Source organism: Candoia aspera, chromosome 8 (genome assembly GCF_035149785.1).
Source record: "Candoia aspera isolate rCanAsp1 chromosome 8, rCanAsp1.hap2, whole genome shotgun sequence".
Classification (NCBI taxonomy): domain Eukaryota; kingdom Metazoa; phylum Chordata; class Lepidosauria; order Squamata; family Boidae; genus Candoia; species Candoia aspera.
This window is the reverse complement of record NC_086160.1, coordinates 77,640,265-77,668,103: the sequence shown is the minus strand read 5'-3', so window position 1 is coordinate 77,668,103 and position 27,839 is coordinate 77,640,265. Positions and strand designations below refer to the sequence as shown.

General features: G+C 49.0%; 1 protein-coding gene across 1 annotated transcript in view; it reads left to right on the top strand.

The window, feature by feature from the left end:
* Positions 1-27,839, top strand: part of EXOC6B (exocyst complex component 6B) — a 282,822-nt gene that overhangs the window by 181,437 nt on the left and 73,546 nt on the right. Inside the window, exons 13-18 of the mRNA XM_063309694.1 lie at positions 190-287; positions 2,788-2,893; positions 3,653-3,762; positions 8,844-8,955; positions 10,101-10,235; positions 10,972-11,151. Of these exons, the coding sequence (XP_063165764.1) occupies positions 190-287; positions 2,788-2,893; positions 3,653-3,762; positions 8,844-8,955; positions 10,101-10,235; positions 10,972-11,151 (741 nt within the window). The remainder of the gene's footprint in view (positions 1-189; positions 288-2,787; positions 2,894-3,652; positions 3,763-8,843; positions 8,956-10,100; positions 10,236-10,971; positions 11,152-27,839) is intronic.

The window sequence follows — 27,839 nt, the reverse complement described above, 5'->3', positions numbered from 1 at the left end:
GATGAGCTTCTTCTGGGGGCTTACCTGAGGGGACATTTCTAGATCAAAGGTTGGGTGTGGCCAGTTGGGGCAGGCCGTGGACATGCAGATGTGCTTGTCAGAGCACCAGGACGGAGTTCTACGTTCCCAGTGCTTTGGGGGGGCTGCCTTCCTCCCCAGCACACCTGAGCGCCTGTGTGTCTCTGCCAGGGGTATGGCTTTCCTGTCAACCAGCTCTTCGACTTGCTATTGGAGATCCAGGATCAGTACAGTGAGACTCTGTTGAAGAAATGGGCAGCGGCCTTCAGGTAAGGCGTCTTTGGGTGGATTGAGTCCCTTGCTTGTTTGCTACATTCCTATACAAGAAATGCAGTTTCCAAGGCTGCACGATGTAAGATAAAACAGGAGAACTTGCAGATGTCGTTAAAAAATGAAAACAGGCACAGGGAGGACAACTGTCCCTTCAGAAGCTAAACAATCTTAACCTGCTTTGAACACTGGCTTATGTTTTGGCTTCCTTCAGGCTCAGCTCCGTGCCTGCCTGATCTCAGAGCACTGTCTGTTCTCAGGAGCTTTGTTATTCTATTTTGGAGGTCAACTTCTGATCTGATTCTGCTCCAATTTATTTGAAGCTGGGGCAAATATTTTTTTTTAATTGCTTTACCGCTGCTTACCGTGGGCTCCTAACCACTAAAAAGCTGTGCTGCACCATACTGAGAAGAATTAGCATTTAAAAAATTTATTAGATTTATATCCTGCCTTTTGTTTTGTTACAACCAAAGCAACGCATATAACACTCCCTTGTTCTGTTTTCCCCACAACAACCACTCTGTGGAAGGAGTTGAGCCGAGAGAGCAGAACAGGCTCAAAGTCCCCCAGGGAGCATCCATGGCTGAGGTGGGACTAGAACTCACCATCTCCTGGTTTCTAGTCTAGCACCTGAGCCACGACACCACACTGGACCTCATGATGCAGCTGTAGTTGTCAGTGTTCAGTGCTCTAAGATGTTGCCCAAGGCTTCTGTTCTCCTGGAGGGATGCTGTCTGCTCCAGATGTCCAGTGGGAAATACTGGTGGTGGCATGCAGGGGGGCATCAAGCCCGCCCTCCATGCATTTCACAAATGTTTACGTGCCAGGGTCCGTTCCTCATATCTGGAATAAAGGCTTGGGTGGCACTCGGTGGAGAGGGCTGAAGTGATCTCTCAGATGCCAGCAACTTTTGAGATGCTCTCCAGTTCTGTAATGCCATCATGACATGGAGGCACCGATCCACTTAAAAACAAACAAACAAACGAACAAACATGTTAGAGCCTGGATGTCCTTCAGGTCTAAAGGGGGCTTTTGAGATAGGATGAGTAAAAACAAACACGGGGTGATGTAAGAAGAGGGAGGTATTGTCAAGATAGGCCCTGGGTATGCATTGGCTTTCCTCTTTAGTATACTTTTCTCCAACTTTTATTATAAGATAAAGTGGGATGTTAAGGAATAATTTAATGTTTTCTCATGAACTCTTCAGCAGTTGCAATTTTTGTTTTCTAACAACAACAACAACAAAAACCAAGATGGTTCCTATGCTACCAACGGCATAATGTGGCCCATAAGCTGGAAGCATTCCAGAAAATCACTGGCTGGTCCAATTCTTCCCTGGCCCTCTGTAATTACAGGATCTAGAACCAGAAACTGCCTTGGATTGTTTCATTTTTCATGATCACACCAAAGGTGGAAATCGAAAGGATTCTGGTAGCCTAGCCCCATTTCAGACTAACACATTTTATGAAAAGGCAGAAGCCTTCATGAGCCGCAGCCACAGCTGGCTGCATCTTGTGGGTTTCCCCATTTGGCTTCAAGCCTTTTGACCAGACTTGGGTTCTGGAAGGAATGTCCCTCTTTAGCTGTGCCCTTTTTTGGAGAGCGGGTGTGTAGGATCCACAGAGAAGGACTTTTCTATTGCGAAACTTCTCCTGGACCTGCTATGCAATGAGACTAAACTATTCTACGTTTGCTTTAGTGGGCTATTCTCTCCCTGCATATTTTCTTTTCCTCTTTTTTATTGCTGCTGTTCAGTTTTGTGGCCATAAGATAATTCTGCTATTGCATTTGATTTGTTTTATATTTTATGACTGTATAATGCTATTTGTGGATTTTTAAGTGTTTTTCTTTTGTTTAAAAGCTGCTGTGTAAATTATTTTTTAAAATGGAAGTTTAAATATTTTTAATAAATATCCTTGAGAAACTGTGGCTCCTGTGTGGCATCCTGTGCCTCCAGGATGGTTGTGGTCATATCTTACAAAGGAGCAAAAAAGTGTCTTGAGCATGGTATGTGTGTGTGTGTGAGAGTGTGAGTGTGAGTGTGTGTCCTTATGCACATAGTAAAGGTAAAGGTTTCCCTCGACGTAAAGTCCAGTCGTGTCCGACTCTAGGGGGCGGTGCTCATCTCCGTTTCTAAGCCTTGGAGCCGGCGTTGTCCTAGACACTTCCGGGTCATGTGGCCAGCATGACGACTCGGAACGCCGTTACCTTCCCGCCGAAGCGGTACCTATTGATCTACTCACATTGGCATGTTTTCGAACTGCTAGGTGAGCAGGAGCTGGGACGAGCAACGGGAGCTCACCCCGCCGCGCGGTTTCGAACCGCCGACCTTCCGATCGGCAGCTCAGCGGTTTAACCCGCAGCGCCACCGCGTCCCTCGACGCGTCCCTTATGCACATGCATGTATACAAATGTATCAGATGGGTAAAAATGCTGTTTGGGAAAGAAGGCCAACTGTCTTTTGTGCACAAGTGGAGTGAAAACTTTTTTATTTCACAGAAATATTCTGGATTTGGATAATTACAGTCCCATCTCAGTAACAAATGAGGAGCAGTATGAGAAAATGGTAGGACAGTTTCCATTCCATGATGCAGAGCTGGAGAAGGTAAGAAGCGAGGGGAGGTGCTCCTCAAAGCTGTAGGTTTTCATGAAGAAATGAGGTGATAGTGCTCCATGCCCAGAAGATTCCCCGACAAGCAGATGGCCAAAGCGATTCCTTCTGGGTTGGCTCTGGGAGGCTGGCTTGGGTGACCCCCAGCAATGCTTCTAGCCATGGCAGCCCTCGAGAGAGTACAGTTTGGGGGTCTGGCGGAGGGCTCATTTGGAGCGGGCAGAGGAGTGTAACGGGAAGCCTGGGCACTGGCTTCCGGTCACTGCAGCTCTGAAGGCCGGACACCATCTTCTCATTTGTTTTAATATCGAGGAATTGCTGCTGGCATCAGGCCGTGGGCCCAGTTGTTCCCTTCTCACTTGCCTGCTGCTCCCGTGCCTGCCGCTGCCCTGTTTGTTGCCCCACCCCGGTTTAAATTTATTATGACCGCCTGTCCCAAAAGACTCTGGGCGGCTTACAGTATCCAAAGATACAGTTAAAGCAGCTAAAAGCGTGAAACAAAATGTGACAGCCTGGACTAAAACTCGTGCTTTGCAAGTGGAGGGCAGGATCAGCTGCCTGGGAGTGGCTGCGAAGGCCTTGTCTGTCCCCCAAGAGCTGCTTCGGGGAGGAAGGTGGGAGAGGCCGGTTGGCCGGGTGGGAGAAGGCAGAGGCCCCAGTGGGATCCCCAAGCAGGGCTTGCAACTTGGCGCAGGAGGTGTTCACACTTTGTGGGCGCCTTCCTGGCTGACCCATTTCCAACCCGTTTTGCAGCAGCCGTTTCCCAAGAAGATCCCCTTTTCTGAATTGGTGCCACGGGTTTATAACCAGATCAAGGAATTTATCTATGCCTGCCTGAAGTTCTCTGAAGATCTCCACTTGAGGTATGAGAATCAGACCCCTGGGGCGTTCTGGGCCCTGGTCTTTTCCCTGGGCCTTCCTTGGGCTACTGCGAAGGCTGCCCTTGCGGGCAGGCGATTTCTAGGGCACTTCTGAGGGCCATTTCCACTCCTGGGTGGGCGAGGAGATCTTTGGCATCTGTTTCTGAGCACATAGGCAGATGCAAGTGAATTGATTTTCCCAGACCTTCTCTAGCCCATGAGGCAGTAGTTTGGGTGGAGGTCAACCCTGCTCGTTTTAGGAAAAAAACCTCAAAAGAATAGCCGCTTAGGAGAACCGCAGGGAGCCACTAGGGAGCAAAGTCATAACATAGCAAACGAACGAACACGGTGATTGAGCAGGAAGCGTTGCAGAGGGTGCCAGTGCCATCTCTCTAAGCGTAGGGTGGCCATGTGGATGGAGGTTCCCAACCCTTTTCCTTTATTTAGACTACCACATCATCATCAGAACCTTTGAGGATCACCACTTAAACTAAGCTTGGCAATGTGGTGCCTGCAAGCATCGTAGTACATTTCCCCAGTGGAGCCCATGGAACCCAAAATTAATATATTTGTGAATAATTAAGAATTGGGGCAACAGTTTGGTTCCTGCGGCAGGGTCACCCGTAGCCTCCTCCTCCCGAGGCTGTGAGAGATTGAGGTTTTTATGAACCCCCTTGAAGAGTTTGTATGTCAGATTGACATGGAAGGCACGCACCCAGCTCTGCCTCCCCACCCCACTTTTTTTTTTTTGGTGCCTTCCAGTCAGTCTTCACCCCCAAAGTCCCCCTGGACAAGTCTATGCAGTTTTCTTAGCAATATTTTGGAAGTTGTTTGCTGCTGCCCACAGATGTAGGTAAAATGTTGGGTGTAGATACTGGCATGATCCTCCTTCCAGTGCAGAACTCAGTATTAAGAACATTGACCTTTTTAAGAAGCAAACCACAGGCTATGCTTGACGACATCTCAGAACGGATTTGGTGTGATGCTCTTCTTCAGCTGGCAGAAACAGGACACGTTCTGTAAAAAGAGGCGATCCTTAGCAGCAGCAGCGGCAGCAGCCGCCCACTGTTTTTCCAGCATTGGGGGATGCAGCTCTGACTAGCTGAACTCAGGGGCTGGTCGGGGTGGGCAAGGCATGTCCGAGGAGTTCTCTGCTTTGGGTGGACCACTGCTGTCCTGCCCTGTCTTCCCCAGATCCCACCTTTGAGCCCTCCGGGTGCCACGCCTTCCTGCATACACAGGTGACATTGCCCCTGTGGCTGTTGGGGCAGAAAAGATCCACCCCGGACGTGCCTGCTGCTTCCGCCTTTCCCTCCTGGGGCTCCTCAGGGCACCCGTGCTTCTGCCATGGTCTTTGCAGCAGGGCAAGATGCACAGTTGAGGTGGCGGCTTTGAGCCTCGGATGAGGAGAGGGAGCAGGAACCCGGGAAGAAGAGCAGCTGGCGCTTCAGCTTGACAGCGTGAATTAGTTCTCCTTAGGAAGTTTGCCTGCAATGCTGCGGCCCCTTTTTCCTTCTCTCTTTTCTTCCCTGTCATTTACGGCGCACCCCAGAACAATCAGGCTCAGGCTGTCCATCACAGGCATGACGAAGGTCATGGTTGTTGTTGCAAGGCCCAGGACAGCCAGCCGTCACTGTCACAGAAGGCGGTGTGTTTGTTCTGCCCTGGAGCGGCCCTGCGAGTGCTTTGTTAATTGGGATTCCGAGCTGCTGCCCACACCTCTCCTGGGGGAGACTGAAGCCCCTCTCCCCTGGAGCTGAGGGTGTGCAGAGGCAAGGTGGGAGGGGGATGCCAGATCCAGGTGGAAGGGCATCTCTCAGCCCCCCCCCCCCACTTGATCTTGCTGAGAAGGAGGCAGCACATCTGGCAGATTCAGCTGGTGGTGCGGTGAACAGTCTTGGAGGCGGAGGGGAGTTCCTGAGCCCAGCTGAACGGCGCCGTCTCCTTCCCTGGCTTTGGGGGCCCAGACACTCCTGAACAATGGTGACCATCTGTGGCCCTGGCCTGAGAGAGGGGCGGAAGGCTGCCCACTGGCAGCTCCACTGAACTTCTTGAGAGGAAACCCGTGGCGTCCCCTGGCAGCGGACAAAGAGGACGCGAGTGCCCCCTGGGTCTCCCCTCTTGTCCCCTGCTCCGTCATCTCTGTATCGGTCAGGTAAAAGGGCGGCAGAGCAGGGCGGCAGAGCAGAGCGGCCCAAGATCAGAGTGACCAGGAGCTCTCTCTCAAGTGATTCCTGCTTCCGAATTTTTCTAGTTCGAAATCCCTCCTCCCCCACCTTTTACGGACTCAGATGAAAGTGCCTGTCACTTTGAGTCTAGTGCACAGCATCTCCAGAAAAGGACTTCACGTGGGAAGATGGCATCCAGCTGGAGCAAGGGTGGGATTGGCTGGCCCATGTGCTCCCAAGGTGTAAACAGTGATGGAGGGGGCATATTGTTACAGCCCCCCACACTCCCGGAAACACTCTGAGCCAACCCTCTGCACCTTGAGAAAGGCTGATGCTGTGACTAGACCCTTGCCCAGTCAGGGCGGTGTAGGTGCTCAGGAACCAAGATGCAGACCATTGTCAGCCTTGCAAGGTAGGCCAGACAGGAAACACGACCAGATGAGCTAATACTGCTTTATTGTAAGGCTACATTGACAGGATCTTGCAAGCCTGAAAGGACAAGTCTCTTTTTACAGCCTGATCCATTAGGGCGGATCCTTCCTAAGTCTCTCTCTCTTCCCATTATGCAGCTGTGGGCTCCTCCCGCTTTTATCAGATTGTTCCCCAGGCAGCAGCTCTTCCCCTTGCCCCTCAAGGTCATATACCATCCCATATACCATTACATCCGGCAAACCTGGGCAAGGATGGGAGTAGTGAAGTGGGGGGAAAGCTCACGTGAACTCAGCTTTGACCACGTTAGCTCTCCATCTTGCCACCTCCCGTGGGCATTGTCCCAGGCCTGTGACCGGCTGCTCCAGGGGAGTAAAGGTGTGCGATTGTTTAGTGAGGTGTGCGCAAAATTGTACGAAGCCTGTTTTGGCTCTTCGAGTCAAGCGCTGGGGATCAAACAGTGACAAGGAGCTGAGCCGGCAAGATCCATCAGCTGTTCTGAGCAATTCTTTTAAAGACCTTGGTAGGTTGCCTCCCACCTCTTGGGACCAGGGGAAAAAAGGGTCCAGCTCTGAGGAGATGCCATCTTCAGGGACCCCAGGCTCACGCCTTCTCAGTGATTCAGTGATGGCCTCACAATTTATGAGCTGGGCTGCCATCTAAATTGACCAAATAAATAAATGAAAAGCTGCTGCAGATATTGGGACCACCCCCTCCCCTGTGCTGTCAAAGGGCCATGAAAACCTGGCTCGCCCGAGATGCTTTGGTGAACGCTGGAATAGTCGAGTGCCCCAGAGACTTCTTGTTTGTGGTGCTTTACTTGACTTACTTTAATTCTGTAAGCTGCCCGGAGTCACCGTGTGTGAGTTGAGCGGCCTTATAAACCTGTTAAATAAATTGTTGTTTATTCATTCAGTCGCTTCCGACTCTTCATGACTTCATGGACCAGCCCACGCCAGAGCTTCCTGTCGGTCGTCAACACCCCCAGCTCCCCCAGGGACGAGTCCGTCACCTCTAGAATATCATTAAATAAATAAATAAATGTTAAATAAATACATACATACATACTGATTTTTAATATTTTACGTTGCTGTTCATAAGCTCTCTCTCTGATATCTTCAGAACCAGTGGCGTAGAAGCTGAAGTAATGCAGAAACATCAGTTGTGGCATGGGCGTCCCAGTGCGTCTTCCTGGGGGGAGTGGCGGGCTGGCCGTGAACGATCGCTGGTCGGGAATCAAGCAGGTGTCACTGGCCACTCCAGGAAACCTGCCCCTTGGAGGCAGAGTGTGGCTGTTGCGTGACCCTGGTTGGGGGAATATGAGATGGGCACTTTCCACGCTATAGACACACAACTTTCTTGAGCCAGGTGTCACATGTCTCTTTTGATCACAGGTGGAGAATGAGAACTGGATTAGGTTGGGCTTCCTTCAAAACCGGAAACGTTCTGTTGAGTTGGGTTTGACTTCTGGTGACTTTGGGAGTGCCTCCCTGTGGCTTTCTTGACACCAGTTCAAGTGCTGCTGTATTTGCTTTCTTCTGGGGTGGTTTTTTTTAACCTGATCCCCCGTCCAAGTAGTAACTAACACTGACCCTGTTTCGCTTTTTTGAGGTCAGCCAAGGGTGGCCTCCGAGCTGGGCTCGTTTCTTTTAGGTTTACATTAATTACATGCATTTAATCAAGACATGGATTTAATGATTTCCCTTTTAGGTCATGTTCAGCTTTTCAAAGCAACTTTTGGAGCTCTCCGAGCCACATTAAACATCTTCAGGAGCTGCGAGCTGCAAACCTCTATGCTAAAGCCATTAATTGTTGCCTTTTGTGGGGGATTTTGGCTGGTGTTCATTACTGCAGCACATTTTGGTTGACTTCTCCATCCAGCACATCTTGATTTATTTTTTATTGTTTCTTTCATATGTAGAACAATTTCCAGCCTTCCTGTTATTAATAATTTTATTCTGGTAGTTGACTTTTATAAAACTGCCAGTATGATTTTTAAAATCCAGAATACTGTTCAAAATAGTTGAAAACATCAAATGAAAGAGGAAAAAAGTAAACTGAGCCACTTCTTTCTGCACTTGTTCTGCATCCATCTCCATCTTTGAGGGCGTATATATATCAGACGCTGCGCTGAATGTTCTCCCTCAGTCCTTTTTGTTGTTTATGACCCACATGTGCCTCTCCACCCCCCACACACCAGAGTTCAAAGAGCTGCTGGCCACTGCCAGGATCTGAGGGATTTGGCTCTGAGCCACCCACTCTCAAGAACGGTCTGGCTTCTGGTTTGCTGACATCACAATTTGAAGCTAATACATTTCTCAGCCTTGCAGGACCGTGTTTCTAGGGGTCAGCTGAGTTGGCTTCACACTGCCTTTGGAGGTGGCTACTTGGCACATCTTGGCCCACGTCCACCCAAAATATGGTTTTGTTTGCACTTAGCAATCAGTCACTCACTCAATCAACTAATCAATTCTGTCTGCATTTTAGTTCCACGGAAGTTGATGACATGATTCGGAAATCTACCAATTTGCTGTTGACTCGGACCCTGAGCAACTGTTTACAGAACGTCATTAGGAGGAAAAACGTTGGCCTGACAGAGGCAAGGACTTCTAACTGGGAGCAGGTTGGATGGGTCTGACCAGCATTGTTCAGTGCCTCGTTATAGACACTTTGGGCCTCCTCCTGAAGCGGGAGAGGCGGAAAGGAGAGGAAGCAGAAGGAGCTTGCAGTTCTTTTCTCTCCTCTGGGCTTTGTTTGAATTGTCTGCCAGAAGCCTTCTCCAGATTCTCCTCCTCCTCCCCTCTCCTACATTCCACATTCTCTAGGGCACCTCTTGCGTCCCATTATTCTTGTAGACTTAGGTCCAACTCTGATCCATTTTCTCCTACTTTGTTTCATTGAGGTGTCCCTTGTACAGCCTCATCCAGCATAAAAGTGTTTCAGTATCTTGTGGGCCATTGTCTGCTTCTCACCTCTGCCACAGCTGAACCACCAAGCATAGCTAGGAACGGGGGAGAGTGGGGGCAGTAGCACTGTTATATGTTGAGGGCCGCAGTCCCCCATCTGGGCATCTTAGAGAGGAGCTGATGCTGCTGGACGCAGAGGGCTTGCAATTACATCCAGATCACAGCTAGCATTTCTTGTCCTGCGGCACTGCTACCTGGCCTTTTGGAGAAAGATTAATTCATTAAATTAGATTTGTGATGTGCTGAGAACAATCTGTGCCCCAGCCTGGGAAGCAGGGAGATCTCTCATTTCTCTTTGCTGCCCTTGAAATACCCAGGGCCACCTCTGTCGATAGGTGATGAAGAATCCCTTCCCCACAAATTGGCTCTTGGTTACAACCAAGGTGTCTGCGGATTTTCTGAAACTGCTGGAGGGTGGGAGGAACTGTCGCTCAGGTGTCTGCCCCTTTTGACTTCTTGGCCAAGGGCCTCAAACCCATTCTTGTGTTTTTTGTAACCAGTTTGTCTTGAATAGGATCGGAGGTATAATGAGCCAAATTAAATTTAGAAAATTCCTTAGAGGTTTTCTTCTGCCTCTAGCAGAAACCCCATGAAAATGCAAACCCTGAGAGCAGTGACAGGCTTAGAAACATCTCCTGTAATGAAAACAAGAGTCCTTTGGGCTCTTTGTTTCTGCTAGAGGCCACAGCTGAATGGCAGCCGTGCTCTTGCTTGTTGCCCTGACTTCATCTATCCTGCCTTCGGCTGACGCTTTTAACTACATGTGTTACTTGTGCAGCTGGTCCAGATAATTATCAACACTACACACTTGGAGAGATCCTGCAGGTTCCTTGAAGAATTCATCACCAACATCACCAATGTTCTTCCAGAAACTGTTCACACAACAAAGCTTTATGGGACAGCCACCTTCAAGGTGAGCTTAAGGTTTGACGTCCATCTCCATAGACTTACTATTCATGTGCAGATACACATAGGCCCATGCCTACCTCTCTATGATCAGTCAACCCCACAGAGTTGAGCCCTGCTATCCGACATCCAAAAATGGAAAGCACCCAGGAGACAATAGGAGGTAGACCTTTGAAGGAGGGACAGGCTTCGTGGGAAGGGCTCAGGGGTTCTCCAAAGACCATGGAGATGTTTTGCAGAAAAGAGAAGAAAAAAACTGAATCTCTGCTCCTGCTGTGTTGGGCTTGTGATCATGGAAGGCATTGGAAGCCAGAGTCAGCAAGGTGTTCAAAAAATGTGCAGATGCAGAGAAGAAAAGTGGGTCCCTACTGTTGTGCAAGGAGTCAGTTCCGTTCTTGGGAACAATGAGTTTACATTGTTTTTGTGCATTACTTACGTTGTCTTGCTTTACCTGGGGATCAGTGGGCATAGGATGGCTGTATGTGTGCATAGAATTAATTTATTCCACATGTTTCCATAGATTTGCATTTATCTGTAGTGTAATGATGCTCTACTGTCCTCACACACTGTTGAGCTCCTACTGTCTTTGTGGGGAGGCGATTCCATGAGTTCCTTGACGTGTAAATAAGTGGCGTGAAGAGCATTGGTTTAAAATTGGAAGCCATGGCACTTGCCTGTGCCCCACCGGAGCAGGATTCTGGATGTAACAGTGAGCTTTCTATTGAATTGGCCCTTCTCCACAGGATGCCCGCCACGCTGCAGAGGAGGAGATCTACACTAACCTGAACCAAAAGATTGACCAGTTCTTGCAACTTGCAGATTACGACTGGATGGCCGCTGAAGCCAACTCTAAGGCCAGTGACTACCTGTTGGACCTCATTGCTTTCTTGCGCAGCACCTTTGCTGTGTTCACACACCTGCCTGTAAGTATGCCTTGGAATGAGGGGGTCGGGGAGGGTCAGAAGTCAGCACGACTGCTGGGGCAGTGCAAAGGTCAAGCTGAAGTTTCAGCTCTTCCTCCTACATGGCGTTTGTTGGGTTGTCCATAAACATTTGATTACCTGAAGGCTATTGAAGGAAACAGAGATTTATCCATCCATCCATCCATCCATCCATCCATCCATCCCACCTTTATTATTTTTACAAATAACTCAAGGTGGGGAACATACTTAATCCTCCTTCCTCCTCCTATTTTCCCCACAACAGCAACCCTGTGAGGTGAGTCGGGCTGAGGGAGAGTGACTGGTCCAAAGTCACCCAGCCGGCTTTCATGCCTAAGGTGGGACTAGAACTCTCCGTCTCCTGGTTTCTAGCCTGGAGCCTTTATCCTGTTGTCTTAATCTCCCCATTTGTCAGCAATCAGTCTCAGAAATTGGGTTGGGGGCATCAGTGTTACTGACATGAAAAGTCTTCAGGGTGCAGCTCAGAAAGTGAGGTCTAGTTGTTTGCAGCAGAATCAAGTTTTGTGCAGTCCTGATTGGCCAATAATCGTAAAGTCATGTATATCACAATACTCTTTTTTTCCAACCTTTTAAAGGTTTTCAGAATGAGGAATGGCACCCTCCTGTCACTAGATGCCCCTTGCTGGCTCTTGTGAATCTCGTTTGCAGTCGTATTCCTGTGACCCTCCTCCCCTTAACCCTGGAGAGTTCAGCTAGTTTGTTTTGAACACGTGGGCGTTGTTCTTTGGAACGACGTTACAACCGAAGTTGTGAAAGAATCCGTTTTAATGTTGGCGTTAGACTCAGCAAGTCTTCAGTATGTTTTACGGTGTTTGGGCTGCCCGTGGAGCCAAGTAACTCCTCTCACGTGTGGACAGGAGAGCTTGAGGTTGGCCGAGAACTCCAGGGGGGTGTCCCAATTCCAGGGGGTGTGGGGGGGGGGGAGACTTCCTGCTGATCTCTGGTGGAGGAACAGCCCAGGTTGCATGAGGGGTCCATCTTCCTAATTAGAATGGCAAGAATTAAGCTGTTTTTAATGGGATTGAAAAGGATATTGAAGGCTAAATTTCAGTAGCTTTGTGACTGGATTCCCAGGGAGTTTTTTGAACCAAAATGCATCCTACTGTACAGGTATCCACAAGGGTGGAGAGCTACCTGACTCTACTCCCTCAGGTGATCCATAATAGCTAGATTCCCATTTTTTGTTTTTCCTTTAAGAGCTAGGCTGCAGCCCTCCTGGAAACTGAGATGGCGCAATGGTGGGAGAAGGGCATGTCTCCGTCTGCGGCTTGTGAGCACCCTGAAGCCACCTGGCTGGCCCTCATGAGGACAACGAGTCAGCTTGGCCTCATCCAGCAGGGCTGCTCTCCCACTCCGAGGCTAAGAGGGGAGGGCACTCAGGCAGATGGCAGCGCCCCCACAAATCCTGGAGGGCCAGCGGGGGGGGGGGCGGTGTCTGCTGCGAGGCGTTGGGCAAGCCTGAAGATGGCGGGTCCTGTCCCTCCTGTGGGGGCACCTCCCTCTTCCTTAGAGCAGGTCTTGGGGCTGCGGCTGCTCAGAAATCCGCGGGGAGAATTCCTCACAGGAAACCCCGGGTCTCTCATGCTCTGCTAGTCCAACGGCGGCCTTCAAGGTGGAAGGAAGCCGTGGCGTGTGCTTCTTAGTCAGATCGGTATCCTGTCTGTCTTTCCCAAGGGGCACTCGAGGCGGTTGCTTATCTTCCTTTTTATTAACATTAAATGCTATTATATGCAGGAAAATACCCAAACAAAGCAAAGCAAAGCAAAGCAAAAAGGAAGGAAAAAAGGAGGGAAAAAACCAAAACCATACAGTAGGAAAAGGCCATGAAAGGCCACATCTTGTCTAGCAAACAAAACTGGTCTAATTTACTAAATGTTATCAATCAGTAACATTTAAGTCAGTTTAACTAATAAATTTAAACTAAAGCATATAAACTGGGGAGTCACCCAGCAATTCCTGCCCCCTATAAATAGGTGTTCAACACATGCAAAATTATTCTATTCTACTCTACTCTTCGTTATTTCAAATCCCAGAAATAAGACACTTACATGCCAAACGACCGTCTGATGTTTATCCACTGCACGCTCCCCGGTCCCTTAACCCCCGGCCCTGAGTCGAGTTCAGCAGCCATTGATGCACAAGGTTTCTACTGCCAGAGAAGAATCCAGAGCACTTTGGTCTGCAGCCTTCACACATCAGAAGCTGTTTTAAGTGAAGATGTTGCCACTCTGCAGTTCTTAAGAAACTGGAGAATTTGGGGGGGGGTCGGGGGCAAACAAGGACAGCAGTGTTGCAGAAGCGCCACCCCTTCTGAACATGCACAGTGACGTCACATGCCTCCTACGGAGGTGGGCCTTATGGCGTACCGCGGCTTTCACCATCTGATGTAAGTGCTGGGTCCCACAGACCCTCTGCTCCACCCGCTGCTCCCATAAAGATGTCCCTTCTCCTACAGAGTTAATTTGGTTTCAAACTGGAGCTGGTCTGCTCTTGCAGGCCTGCCCTCCCAAGCAGGAGAGGGACTTTTCCACAGGAGTTCGCCCTCCCCAGCCTCCAGCACGTCAGGGTGCCACATGCGCTGATTCCAAGGTAGCCACAAAGGCAAGATGCCAAAATGTGTTATTAGTTAGTCCGAGAGAGAGAGCTTCGATCTGCCTTTTGACTGAGCAGTGGCACATCTGTGGAGTCCTGGGTGCTCTCTGAGCCTTGCTGTTTCCTCGCAGACTTTTCATGGCCCGACTAGGCAACATCTTCGGTGCGAGGAGGGAGTGGGCCTTGCTCTCAGTTTATAGACCGTGGCTTGGCCTGCTTGTGTTGGTGGGGGTGTTGTTCTCTCCTTGGGAGTTCCTTGATCGGGCTGTTGTTTGCTGCTTGGTTGACTGACTGAGTTAATAGTTCCTTGATTAGGGTGTGTTGTGCTATTAGATTGTTCATCTGGTGTTGATCCTAGTGTTGATTTTTGCATATCTGGGTGTTGATTGCTGGCAAGGGAGTGTTCTGGTCTTTTGGCTTTTCTATTGTCTCTTTTGAATGGTATGTAAATGTTGTTTGCCTCTATGTGTCTGCTGATGGCTGCTTCGTCTGAGCGCCAGGCTTCCAGGAATTCTCTGGCGTTTTTGGATTTGGCTTGGTTTAGGATGCTCACTGTTTCCCAGTTGAAACCATGGTTGAGTCTGTCCATGTGTTGTGAGATTAAGGAGTTCTCATCGTGTCTTCTGACTGCTAGTTGGTGTTCGTGGATTCGCTCGGCTGGTCTTCTGCCTGTCTGTCCTACGTAGTGGCTGTTACAGTCTTCGCACTGTATGTTGTAAATAACTCCTGTTATTTATTTATTTATTTATTTGATTTCTATAGCCGCCCATCTCAGCAAGTGACTCTGGGTAATTCTTGGGCTATTGGGTCTTTTGGGTTGGTTTAGCTTTAGTTGGTTTATGTGCTACGGTGATGCCATGTGATTGTAACAGTCTGTTGGTGGTTTCTGAGATGTTTCTGATGTATGGCAGTGTTATCCTTTTCATAGTTTCCATTGGTTGGGTTGCAGTGGGTTGGGTGGTGAGGCACTTTTTGATAAAGTTGAGCAGGTATCCATTTTGTTGGAAGATGCTGTACAGGTGATCTTTTTCTTTTTTCTGGTGTTCTGGGTTGCTGCAGTGTGTAAGTGCTCGTCTGAATAGTGTTCTTACACAGCTTCTCTTGTGGGAGGTTGGATTGTTACTTTGGTAGTGGAGCACTTGGTTGGTGTGGGCTTCCTGTAGACTTGTGTCTCTAACTTACCGTCATTTCCTCTACTGATGAGGATGTCCAGGAATGGTAGTGAGTTGTTGTTTTCTTCCTCCCTTGTGAATTTTATTCCATTAAAGATGTTATTGATGGTTTTGTGGGTTTCTTCCAGTTGTTTCTTTTGTATTGTGGCAAAAGTGTCATCTACCTAGCAGATCCATACTTTGGGTTGTATGTGTGGGAGTGCTATGAGTGGCACATCTGTCTGTCTAGGATGAGTATCAGTGTGTTTTCTTCCTAACTGACATGGAACACTATTTTTGCACTTGTAGACTTCCCTTGGATATCAGTCCTTGAGGATTTTAGCCACAAGTGGAAATTTATTATCTAATTCTTATTGCTGTCAGACTTTGCTTTTCTTAATATTAAATGGGCTGCCTGAAAAAAGTCTGCAAGCTGTTCAAGAAACAGCTATGCAGTTACAGGAACATTGGTGTGGTATCCAATTCAAATAATGCAAATGAGAAGTTCCAGGCCCTCCCATCCGTTTGCAGCCTCGTGATCCACGTGAAGGGAACCCCACCACATGAAGAAGAAGGCCGGGTTCTCCCCTCTCCCTGTCACACCTTTCCCCGTGTTTCAACGCCGGGTCTCTAAAGCACCACAGTCAGTGGTTTCCTCAGGCCCCGGACGCTGCAGCTGACTTGTGTGTGAGGCTGCAACTCCCGTAATAGTCCACCGCATCCAGACAGCATCAGTTGGCGGGCAGGGCCAGGGGGGCGTCCATCAAACATAAGTACCGCCGGCAGCTTCCAGTATAATTGGTGGCTTGGTCAGGACCAGTTCAGGAACTTCTTCCCGACAATCCAAAGTTGTTTGCAGTGGGCTGGAGCAGCTCCGCTGGGTGGAAGCAAGAGGGAGTCCTTGCAGCTGCCCCCTGTTAAACCAGCGTTTTCCCAAGGGAGGGAAGAGCCTGCCTAGCGCTTCCCCACCTGCTCCTGGTTCGGCAAGAGGGCAGCCGCTGGGGAGCAGGGTCCGCTCCTCATGGGCTGAGAACGTGGCTCGGTCTGAAGCGTTCCTGGCAAAGAGCAGGGGCCGGTCTCCAGTAGGTGCTGTGCACAGTCTTTCCTTGGTGATTTGGCGTGACAATTTTCAGGTGGCCAAACAAAGGAAGGCTGTTTGAAGGACCTGCCCAGCCTTCCGAGCCTCCCTGGGTTTCCTTAAAGGAGCAGAGCCCTGCACACCTCGGCCTGCCCAAATATTAAGTGGAATAGTGAATCCTGGAGGTTGAGTGCCGGTGGCAATGATTGCCTTAGGAAAGAGGGAGAGAGAGACCTTTCATTCCTGGTGGCTGGTGGTGGTTTTAATTTCATGTCAGACAAGTTAATGTAAATCTCCCTGACAGATCTGTAGCAAGCACATGGATTTGTTGACTTTAAGCTTTTGGAGATGGAAGGTTACGTCAGCACCTATGGTGGGGCTGTCAGCTTAACAAAGCAAGGAAGTTTTTTATTTGTTGGGGAAAGGAGTGTTTTTCTGTTTTGATTTTAAGTTTCCTTTAATCCTTGGAGGCTTGTATCTTGATAACCTTCTTTGCAAGGTAATCGGGAGGTCAGGAGGACCTGGGAAGGGGAAGTAATCTTTCAGCAGTCCTCTGGGGCCTAATCGACTCCAGCAGGTCAGCCTGGCCTTTTTGGAGAGGGAGCCTTGTTAGCCCATCCCCCTTCCTCTCCTCCTGTTTACTTTGGGCCAGATGGTGAGCGCAGATTTCAGATTTCGGATGGAACTGGGCAAGATCAGAGGTCCTTGCTTGGGTTCAGGAACATGTGACTTCAACAAGTTGTCCATTTCACATAAAGCTGGTGACCTTTTCATGCCACTTGGCTGGGAGCGTTTAAAGCATGCTGATTTTTGCTCTCAAGGAATTGTGCATCTCTAAGAAGCATCGGAAGTCCAAGGGAGTGGAGGGCGGGCTCCTGTTTGTGGTGAGGGGCAAAGAGGCTGCCATTCTGAGCCATGAGGTCCCTGCCCCGTGTCCTTCCTGGCTGTGGACTTCTGGGATCTGGCCTTGCTGGACACAACGTGAGAGCAGGGAGACTGCCCATCATGGATGGGAAAAGATTGACTGATACTGGTGTACACTGTAGGCGGTCAGTATTAATACCTCCTCCCCCAGTCTGCAGAGAGGATAAAGAAACATGGAGGAAGAACCTACGTAGCTCAAAAGAGCGTGGCAGAGTCCCCTGCAGAGTCCCGGGCAGCACTGCCAGGCAGGGCTGGAAGAAGGTTGTCAGATTCCCTGGAGAACCAGAACCACGTCGGGCAGGGGGCTGGGCTGGGCTGGGCTGGGCTGGGCTGGAGAAAGTAGCATGACACACCTGGAGCTGCTTCTTCTGGGGCCTGGAAGAGCCACAGGGGTTGAGCAGGAGCAGCTCCCAGCGTGCTGGCTAGAGGGTCTTGGCTGAGTTGGGTTGCCCCAGTGTCTTCTGCCTGGAACGTCCCTCTGTCGGGGACGCCTCTGTTCAAGACGCTCAGTGGGCATTCGTGTTCCACACCCTGCCCACTGCTGCTGGTTGGAGGGCAACTGAGGCCAGCCGAGGGCTGCATTCCAAGAAGGAGGGCAGAGCTGGAGGCATCTTGTGGTTTTGCTCCAGGAATGCAGAAGGGGAGGGGGGGCATTGTTCTCCTCTTGAGCCATTTTGATTGCTGCTCCTGAGGGCTGCATGCAGGTCAGGTGGCTGTGCAGGGGCTCGTCAGATTTCCCTCTGCCTGGCCAGAGAGCCAGGGTGGGTGGGGGAGCTGTTCTTGTGGAAGCTCCCCTTCATAGCCAGAAGATGGCATTCAAGTTCAGGTACTTCCTTTCTCACTTTCTCCAACAGATCAGTTTCAGGTGTTCTACCCCTGCCCCCACCCCCCAAGCTCCATGAAGGTGAGAGAAATCTAAGCAAACAATAACCTGGATGCTGTAATGGCACCACTGAGAAAAAGGCAGCTCAGTCCCAAGCTGTCACAGAGTCCTGCTAAGCTTCTCCTTGAAGACATTTAAGGAACGAAGCTCCTCTGCTTCTGAAGGCCACTTCTTTGTGTAGCCAGCGTGGAACAGGCGTCCATATTAAGTGGTGGCTTCTCCTTTGCTGGAGATCTTCAAACAGAGGTTGGATGGTCAGCTGTCAGAGATGCTGTAGTAGATCCTGGGGGGTTGGACTAGATGACATCTATGATCCCTTGTAACTTGAATCTGGGATTCTACCCCTGCCCTGAACTGCCTTCAGTTGGAGAAGACTCTTTTGTCAGATGCAGCCTCAAATGCCTCCTTGCTTCTGTCTCTTTGACCAGCCCTCCCTTGTAATGAAACTTCCATGGTCCAAGAACAGGGTTGTGCTGGCCCTCTTCCAAGCATCTCACCAGCACCGTCCTGGGAATGGCTCCTGTGCCAGCTGCTCTTGAAATGGACGGGACCCGTGGGAGCTCTGGACAAGCTGCCAGACCATTTAGAAGCAGCTTGTCCTCTCTAGGTGATACAAGACAAGCAATGGAGCAAGGCCTCGGGCCATTCAGTGGGTCTCACCGTTGCTGTTTTGGCTTGGTTCACATTTGGTAGAGGAGGTATGGCTTCTCCGTGAGTAGATCCGAAAGAAAGCCTACCTTGGTGACATGGTTTTTCTCGCTCTGGAAGTGGCCGGTGAAGAGTCCCGTGATGACCCCTTGCACTGTTGCCAGAAGCGCAGCCTTCCCTCCCGCTGGATAAGCATCGCCGTAGAAAGCTTCTTGCTCCACCTTGAAAACTCGACTTTGATTCCGCTCACATTCAGGGGAGCAGCTGGGAGCCGGCCCTTCTCTGGGAAGCTCAGGGAGGCTTGGACCCCCTGCCTGTCTGGGGGCAGCACCCTCGCTCCAGCCACCCATGGGAAACGGTGGTGACGGACTCAAGGAGCCGGATGAGGGGTGGGGGGCTACCCAGTCTTTGTTTCAAAAGCTCCAGCAAAAGGGAACTCTCCGCCTCACGTAGCATCCTCTTCCTGTGGCTGGCGGCTCACGCTGTCCGGAAGTTCCTCCTGTGTCTCGTCTGAGCCTGCTTCCTTGGTGCCGCAGTTCAGGTCCTGCCCTCTAGAGCGGTGGCTGGGGGAAAACAGCAGAGGGTCGATTCTGGGTGTTCGGCAGGCCGCTTGGGCGGCTCTCTGCCTTCTTTGTGGGAGCACAATATTCGCTGTGCCTTTCTCTGCTAGAAAAGCACCGTGTCTTGCCCGGCACCCAAGGAGTGGTTAGCAAGGGTAACGTTACGAGACACGCGGTTTGCACACGTGCGCTGCATATGGAATCCAGTTGTGCAGCCTGGCTCCTGCAGAGAATTGTGCCAGGCATGTAACTGCTAGAGGGCTTCTTCCACAGGACGTACGGAATTAAGCATTGCTGCGTGTGCGTCAGGGGATTTCTTTCTTTTTTTTCCCCAACTAGTTCTGTGTTTTAATCACCATCAGTAAAGTAATAATCTAATGGTTTTATGTGGAGCCCCCGGTGCTCTCTGGGCCCGGCTGTTTGCCCGCAGACGTCTCTTTGCCCGACCAGGCGACCTCATCCGTGCTGGTGCAGGGGGGGGGGGTGTCTGCTCCCTGCCTATAGACAGCGGCTCGCCCTGCCCGTGCTGGTGGGGGTGGGGCTTTCTCCTCGGTAGGCCCTTGACTGGGGCATCGCTTTCTGCTGGATGGCTTGTCTGGCGTCCATCCCTGCTCGTCTGAGTGGTGGCTGCTGGAGAGGACGTGCTTGGTCTTTTTGTTTCCTCCTTGGCTTTTCTATTGTCTCTTCTGAATGGCGTGTCAGCGTGGTTTATTTCTGTGTGCCTGTTGACGGCTGCTTCGTCTGAGTGCCAGGCTTCCAGGATTCCCTAACGTTTTTGGATTTAGCTTGGTCTAGGATGCTCAGTTTTCCAGCTGGAAGTATGGTTGAGTCTGTCCACGTGCTGTGAGATTAAGGAGTTTCCATCGTGTCTTCTGGCTGCTCGTTGGTGTTCGTGGATGCGCTCGGCCAGTCTTCTGCCTGCCTGTCATGCATAGTGGCTGTTACAGTCCTTGCACTGTATGTTGTAGATGACTCCTGTAGCTAGGGAATTTATCTGTCTGTCTGTCTGTCTGTCTATCTATTGACCTACCTACCTACCTACCTACCTACCAAATTTGTCACCGCCCATCTCTTCCAACCGGAGAGACTCTGGGCGGTTTACAATACAGGACAATAAATATACAATAAAATTCCAATAAAATCCCTCTAAAACAATTTCTCAACTACCCCATCTGCTAAAATCCAGATAGCTATGATCTCTTCAATCATTATGTAGGAGGGGGACTTTAAGGCACCAGCCAACCCCAAGTATGTCAATTCTCCTCCCTGCCCCAAGCCCGGTGGCAGAGCCAGGTCTTCAACTTCCTCCAGAAGGCTAGGAGCAATGGGGCTAATCTCACCTCTGGGGACAAGAAGTTCCAAAGGGCGGGCGCCACTGCCGAGAAGGACCGCCTCCTGGACCCCGCCAGAGGGAATTCTCTTATTGACGGGGTCCGCAGCATGCCCTCTCTGCATAAGCGGGTGGGACGGGCTGATGATACGGGGAAGAGGCGGTCCCTCAGGTAACCCGGTCCCATGCCATGTAGGGCTTTAAAGGTGACAACCAACACCTTGAATTGGACCCGGAAGCAGACTGGTATCCAATGCAGCTCACGTAGCAAAGGTGTTATGTGCGCCCTCCTAGGGGCGCCAAAAATAGCCCGTGCGGCCGCATTCTGGACCAGCTGAAGCTTCTGGATACTCTTCAAGGGTAGCCCCATGTAGAGTGCATTGCAGTAGTCTATATGGGAGATAACAAGGGCATGAGTGACCCTCCGAAGGGCTTCCCAATTCAGGAATTCCTGGAAGCTTGGCATTTTTATACCAAGTCTGGCATGTTTATACCAAGTCTGCAAAAAAATGACCAAAGGGATAATTTTGAAAATGTTTAAAAGCATTTTTAAAGTCCCCACAGCAAACAACCGAAGCAAAGGTTTAGCATGTAGTTGGTCGGCATAAAAAGCACAGCCATAGTAGCAGATTCCCTTCGATGCTGCAAGAATGTGTTTCTCTCACTCAGCTTAAGGTTTGTTTGTTTGTTTGTTTGTTTTTAATGCATATGCATAGTGCACCATTTTTACATTTGGAAATGTGCCTGAAAAGGAAAACACAACACGCATTGGACCCGTGAGGACAACAACATTGCACAACGTCACATGAGCTCTAGCTTTCCCAGAGCGTAAATATTAAAACAATGGTACGCTTAAGTGCTAGGCAAGCACTTAATTGACTCCCTAATTCATTGTCCTTCCTCCTCCTCCTCTGCCTCCTCTTAACTAACCAGCAATGCTGCTTTATTGGCTAAGGTGCTATAGGGCTCTCCATGGCTAGAAGGAATTTTAAGACTCCCAGGACCTCAGAACGCTTGAAACCGCATGGCATTGCCATTTCATCCCACGCTCAGGACAAAACTCCAGCATGAGAGGAGCTTTGTTTCCGCCTAAGCTCAGGGCATAACGTGGCAGCTTCAGGCTTCTCTGCTCGGCCCTGGGGGATTCTCACACATTTCTTCCTCTTACCAAGTGCTGGACCGCACCAGGAGCTGCAGTCCTGCGTTGCCTCGCTGTCCCAGGAATTGTGCTGCCCAGTCAGATGGATTGACGAACCATGCCCTGATGCTTCTGCTAGAAGTTTCCAGCATTTCCCTCTGCATATGTTCTTTTTATGAATACCTTCCTGTAACCTGGGTAAGAGGGGTTGATGCCGGGTCTGCTCAGAATAGCAAACCTTATTTAGAAGAGCACACTTCTCTTTGTTTATTTGCCAGGCTTGTCAACGACTGTGGAAGGGAGGGAAGTTGTCTTCGGGGGCACCACTTGTGGCCCACTACCAGAGGTCCCCCACTCTTTAGTCAGAGAAGCCCAGGCCAGGCTGCACAGCCATACCTCCTGCATTTCCTGGCCTGTCTGGCCAGGCCCTCAGGGAATGGATGCCCTTGTCTGGGCCACAAAACGCCCTTTCCTTCTGCTGCAGCAGCAGCACTATCGCTTACTCTCTCTGGGATCTGGGGGTGTTTAGGGGACTTGTCCTTGCAGCACGGATCCAGGCTTTGACTTTGAAGATTCAAAATTCTCACTGGGCCAGCAAAGTTTCCACCTCAGCTTTTCCCACATTCAGGTATCAAGCACCAGAAGTACCTAAAATTTGCTGCAAAGGCTTGTTGTTTGTAAGAGGACTCCTATTTTTGGCATACCTTTGGCAATGAAGAACTCTGAAGGACTATTGCTTCAAAAAGGACTGATTTCCTGTTGGAATAGCATCCTATGATAATTGGTGCATTTCTTTTTGCTGCACGCACAAGTCAGAGAAATATTGCACTCCACCCTATCCAGGTACGCTATGCAGGAGGTGAGAAAGCAACTAGACAGAAGCTGTGGGTGACGGGGGATCTGAAGGAATGCTGTCCTTTTCTCTCTGAAATACACCTCCTGCCAAGATGGCAGCTGAATGGTATTTCATGGAAGATCTCCCAGTGGAAGGAATGTTGTTTTCTGAAGAAGCAGAAGGCCACAAAGAAGCTATGTAAAAAGATGCTCTCAGCTTGCTTTGTTGCAAGGCAGGCTCCAGAGAGAGATGCTGGTTTCTGGTGGGGGACTGTTGCCTGCATTCTTCCTGTGGGCTACCCCCACCCCAATGTCAAGATGCAGGAAGAGGTGCACAACTTAGACAGACGTCTTGTGTGAGGTACTCGCTCGCTGAGTTGTTATCGGGCAACTCAGCTGATTTTGCAGATGCTCATGGATTGGATTCAAGCAAAGGTCCTTCATGTCCTCTTACAGAGAAGAGATTATTCCTTTGGTTTGGGAGGCTGAGTTGAGCACAGTTGGTGGGAATTTTTGTGGGGAAAGTTTGGGAAAACTTTAATTTTCCCATCTTTTTCAAATTCTTGATGATTTTCAAAAGTATGTAATATGGGAGGAAGGTGAAGATTATTGAAGTGCCCCATAATTGTGTGACTTCTGATTGCCTCAAGCCTTCTCCGGTCCTTTGAGTTTTTGGATTAGAGGAAGAGTGGAAAGATGCTAGCCCCTTTTGGTTCTCTTCCCTCAGTATCAGATGGGCATGGATGTCTCTGCAGTTATTTGGACTGCTGTTTGCATCAGGGCTGGCCAAGAGGGCAAATGCTGCGGATTGAGGGGAGCCCAGTCTGAGAGACCCTGTGTTGCTCTCCTGGGTTCTCTTCTTAAGAGGCCACCATGACAATGGAACATACAGTGCAAGGTTGATGAAACAGGAAGGGATTTCTTCAGACCCCAATTGACAGAGAAATATCCTCTATCTTATTTGGAAAGCTACATCATGGGCACATATCAGGCAGAATTTGTTTTAGTGCAAGAGCTGGACCATAAGGAAGGCTGAAAGAAGGAAGATAGATGCTTTTGAACTGTGGTGTTGGAGGAAAATTCTGAGGGTGCCTTGGACTGCCAGAAGATCAAACCAGTCCATCCTCCAGGAAATAAAGCCAGACTGCTCACTTGAGGGAATGATATTAAAGGCAAAACTGAAATACTTTGGCCACATCATGAGAAGACAGGACACCCTGGAGAAGGTGCTGATGCTGGGGAGAGTGGAGGGCAAAAGGAAGAGGGGCCGACCAAGGGCAAGATGGATGGATGACATTCTGGAGGTGACGGACTCGTCCCTGGGGGAGCTGGGGGTGTTGACAACCGACAGGAAGCTCTGGCGTGGGCTGGTCCATGAAGTCACGAAGAGTCGGAAGCAACTGAACGAAGAAACAAAAATGGGGTTTTCTGGAAATTGGATTTTTTTTCCTCTGAAAAAATGCTGGCAGGGCACCGCAGACAAGGGGATGCGAAAGAGCAGTTCTGTGGGCTCATCTGCCTCTCAGAAGACAAAGTGGGTGAGGAATATTCATCAGGAATGAAAGGCCACAAATGTAAAGCAGATAAATGGAAATGCTTGGTTTTAGCAAAGCACGTGTTTGACCTCCGGCTCTGGGCTACAAGTCAACAGAAGCCATGGGCTGGGATGGCTTTTCAAAAAGAGGAGCAAGCAGTCTTACACACTCTCTAAATGGCCCTGTAAAAGGATATAAAGGATGTAATTTTTCTCAAAGAAAGGAGTCATTAATTGTTCTGTGGGTCACTCTCTTCCTCCTTTTAAACTTTCTCCTAGCCAGGAGTCAGTCTGGAGTTATGTCCACCTGGGCTTTCTCAACTTTGCGGCACTCATAAAACTCTGTGTAATTTCTCAAGGGTTGGTGCTTGTGGACCCAGTCTGGGACCCACTTTCAACAGCACTTGAAGATGTCAGGGCCCAAACAAGGGGAGTGAACATGTTTCCTCCATGGCATAAGATGGGCACGCCCACTCCTGAAGAAAGACAATGGCCACTTTCTTGGCCCAGTGCAAGCCTTTTGGCCTGAAAGAGTGGTCTTCAGAGACCCTCTCTTTTGTTCGGTGTCACCTGATTATAGAAATCTCCGTGGGTTAATCATAAGAGTTTGAATCTTTTTTCCCCTGATAAATTCTTCTTGTTCATAGTTCTTGTTGTTCATAGTTTTTATTGGATTTTTCAAATATCTATAAATACAAACTAGTATAGGGCCAGTATATATTTACATACATACAAAACAAAAATGTCCTGTAACTAAAGGGGGAGCAGATATTTCAAATTCAGCTTCAGAGGTAACACTTAAAAATCAGTGTTCATAGTACAAACCAGTATAAAACTTTGGCTTGAGTTGGGGTGAGTATAGCAGGGCCTTTGGGGGTACCTTCTTTGAACCCCAACTTGTATTGTCTGTGGATCCTTAGTTATGGGGATATAAAACCTGGGCTGGGTGGAACAAAATGATACAATCATTGACACTTCAGGTTTTGGGTAGAAACCAAACTTCAGGATTGTTAACATAGTTTCTAAGGAAACATATTTCTCAAAGAAGCCTACATACTTTGGCTATTAACTGCTTTTGAGTTCTCTTGAATGGAAGAGACTTTGCCCATGAAAAGTCACTAAAAAGTATGTTTTGTGAGAGATTTATGTTAAAAGACACTTTTACCTGAGATGTTTTCATTTGCCATTAGTTGGGAAATGATGGGAAGTTTTGAAAATGATAGGTAATCATCTAATCCCCAACTGTTGATCTGGAATATAAATCCAATCCAGTCTTTCCCTAGAAAAAGTTGTCCAGCGATTTTAAATTTTGGATTACACCATTGGTATTTCTGTGGGATTCAGAATGAAATTGGACATTTTTAGGAGTCTAAATGCCAAGACAAATTTGTTTCTGGGCACTATTGTCTTTGCTTCTTGAAGAACCAGATATATGTTGCATCTCTCCAGATTTTGACCAGACAATGGGGTTTATAGAAAGCCCAGTAAATTATACATTAGGTTTTATTCTGATGCAGACGATTCAAACAAATTGATAATGTTCTTCACTGATTACAGGGTGATTGTGTTCCATCTGGTGTGAACACAGCAGCACCTTTCCAGAGCTGAATTCTGTCCCTTTGGGGTTCTCTAAGTATTTATCAGATAAGTAGTTAAGTTTGGCTTTTTGTTCATAATATTTTTATTCTGTTTTTTCTAATATAGGGCACTGAAAATGGCTAACAAAATTCATTTAAACCGATTACAGTATTTAAAAACAAAGATAATAAACTAGAAACATTAGAAATTTAAAACAACAAAAGCAATGGAGAATAGCCAAGTTTTCACCTTATGTTTACTGGATACTTTTAAAATAATAAGCATGTTCTTTCCTCATAGCTGTTCAAAGGTTTTCAATAGATTAAACCAAAGTATTAATTTCTTAAAGATTCCAGCCACAGTTTTTCCTGGATGCCATCCCTGCTGCAATTCTTGTTCCTCAGTGTGGCTTCTGTGAGCTTCTTCCTCTTGAACTCTTCAGTTCAACCTGGATCGCAGCCCAAATGCCTCTTCCTGAGGCCCTGAATGCCAGATTGTGGGGAGAGTTGATTCCAGACTGCTGCTGCTACATGTCTGTGTGGAATAAAATGGTGATCCTCCATGATTTGGTTGAGAGGAGCAAGTGACCTTACTGATGACCAGATGTTCTGCTCCACAGATGGTTCTGTGTGAATCTTTGTATCTGAAGCTGGGCTGTAGGGACAGAGTGGGATACTGCTGGCTTAATCTCCTCCCACAATGTCCCCAGTGGTATCTTTCCCTGAGCTTGATCTGGTCTCCAGGCTGGTGATTAATTTTCCATACAGCTGATATTGGGGAGATTTCAATCTCCCAAGTATTGGTGATCTCACTGGGAGTGTCTCAAGATTTCATGATTTCCCTGAGAACCCTGGACTTTTCCCAGATGTTTACTGGCCTGACTCTCACAGGGAGCCATGCAGTAGATCTGATTTTTATCTCAATTGACTTGTGTCTTGAATGTGAAGTATATTTCTATTAATCCTTTGTCCCAGTCAGATCATGCTCTGATCACCACAAAGCTCACTGTGACTTCTGACCTCTGCAGAGAGGGGACCAACTGAGATGGTAGGATCCACCTGGTTTTCAGCATGCACTTGGTGGATTTCCTAATGATCTGGCAGTTTGACTTGTGAGTCAGCAAGGGAATGGCATGGATAAGGTTTATTTTGATTTCAGCAAAGCCTTTATGGTATTAAACAACCCATAACATTCTAATGCAAAAACAAGTGAGTAGTGGGTTAGGTGACCCAACAATTGAATGAATGCATTGCTTCTCAAGGCAGGCCCGCAACTAGGGTCCGTGTCACCTGGGGCAAACATGGATTCCGCGCCCATTTTGCCGCCCCCCCAGCACTCATTTTGGCACCACCCAGTGTGGCGCCCGGGGCACATGCCCCGCTTGCCCCTCCCCCCAACGCCCGGGGTACGTGCCCCGCTTGCCCCTCCCCCCAACGCCCGGGGTACGTGCCCCGCTTGCCCCTCCCCCCAACGCCCGGGGTACGTGCCCCGCTTGCCCCTCCCCCCAACGCCCGGGGTACGTGCCCCGCTTGCCCCTCCCCCCAACGCCCGGGGTACGTGCCCCGCTTGCCCCCCCCTCCAGTTGCGGCCCTGTCTCAAGGGGCCACTTTATAAACACTTGGAACTGGTGAATTCTTAGGGCCCAGACTCCACTCTGCTGTTTCTTCATCTATGTTTTTCATACTAACTATCAAACACCCATGAATTAGTTTTTCTTTGGATGTGCCAGTCCACATCCACCACTGTGATATGAGTATATCAGAGCGCCTTTGGTCCCCATTCTTCCTTGCTTGCATGTCTGGCACAAACTTTGGGGTGAGAAGTTCAGAACTGGGTGTGTTTATCTTGATCATATGGCTGTCCCTTCTTTCCTTCTTCACTGGGGTAGGTAGCAGCAGGATGACCCTGACCGTGGAGTGGAATTAATGGATGTTTGTTTTAACAGGGATTCAGTTTCAGTAGCTCCTAATGAGGCCTTTGATAACAAGGTTCTCTAATTAACAAGACAGCTTTTCAGTCCTGCCCCTAATCCTCTAATTGTTAACACATTTTCTTTAAGTTAGCGTATTTTCTAGTCTAGTCATGACAAAAATGGCTGCCTTTCAGGGCTTCCTCCACTGGCCCTTCTTGTAGTGATTACTCCTCCTCTGAGACACAGAGGGTCAATCAATTGCCCGGAGCAGATTGAAATGTAAATGAAATTAGAGGATTTCAGCCCTGGTTTTTCAAACATATGGAGTTTGTCAGGATTTGTAGGGAATGGGTTGTCTTCCCTGTAGAATATCCTTCCTTGGTGCTGACGGTAAAAGGAAATCATTGCTGGTTGCCAGCTCCTTCACCCATGGGGCTCTTGTGCCTGGATGCTCACTTGGCGTCTTGAGTTCTGGGGGGGGGGCAGC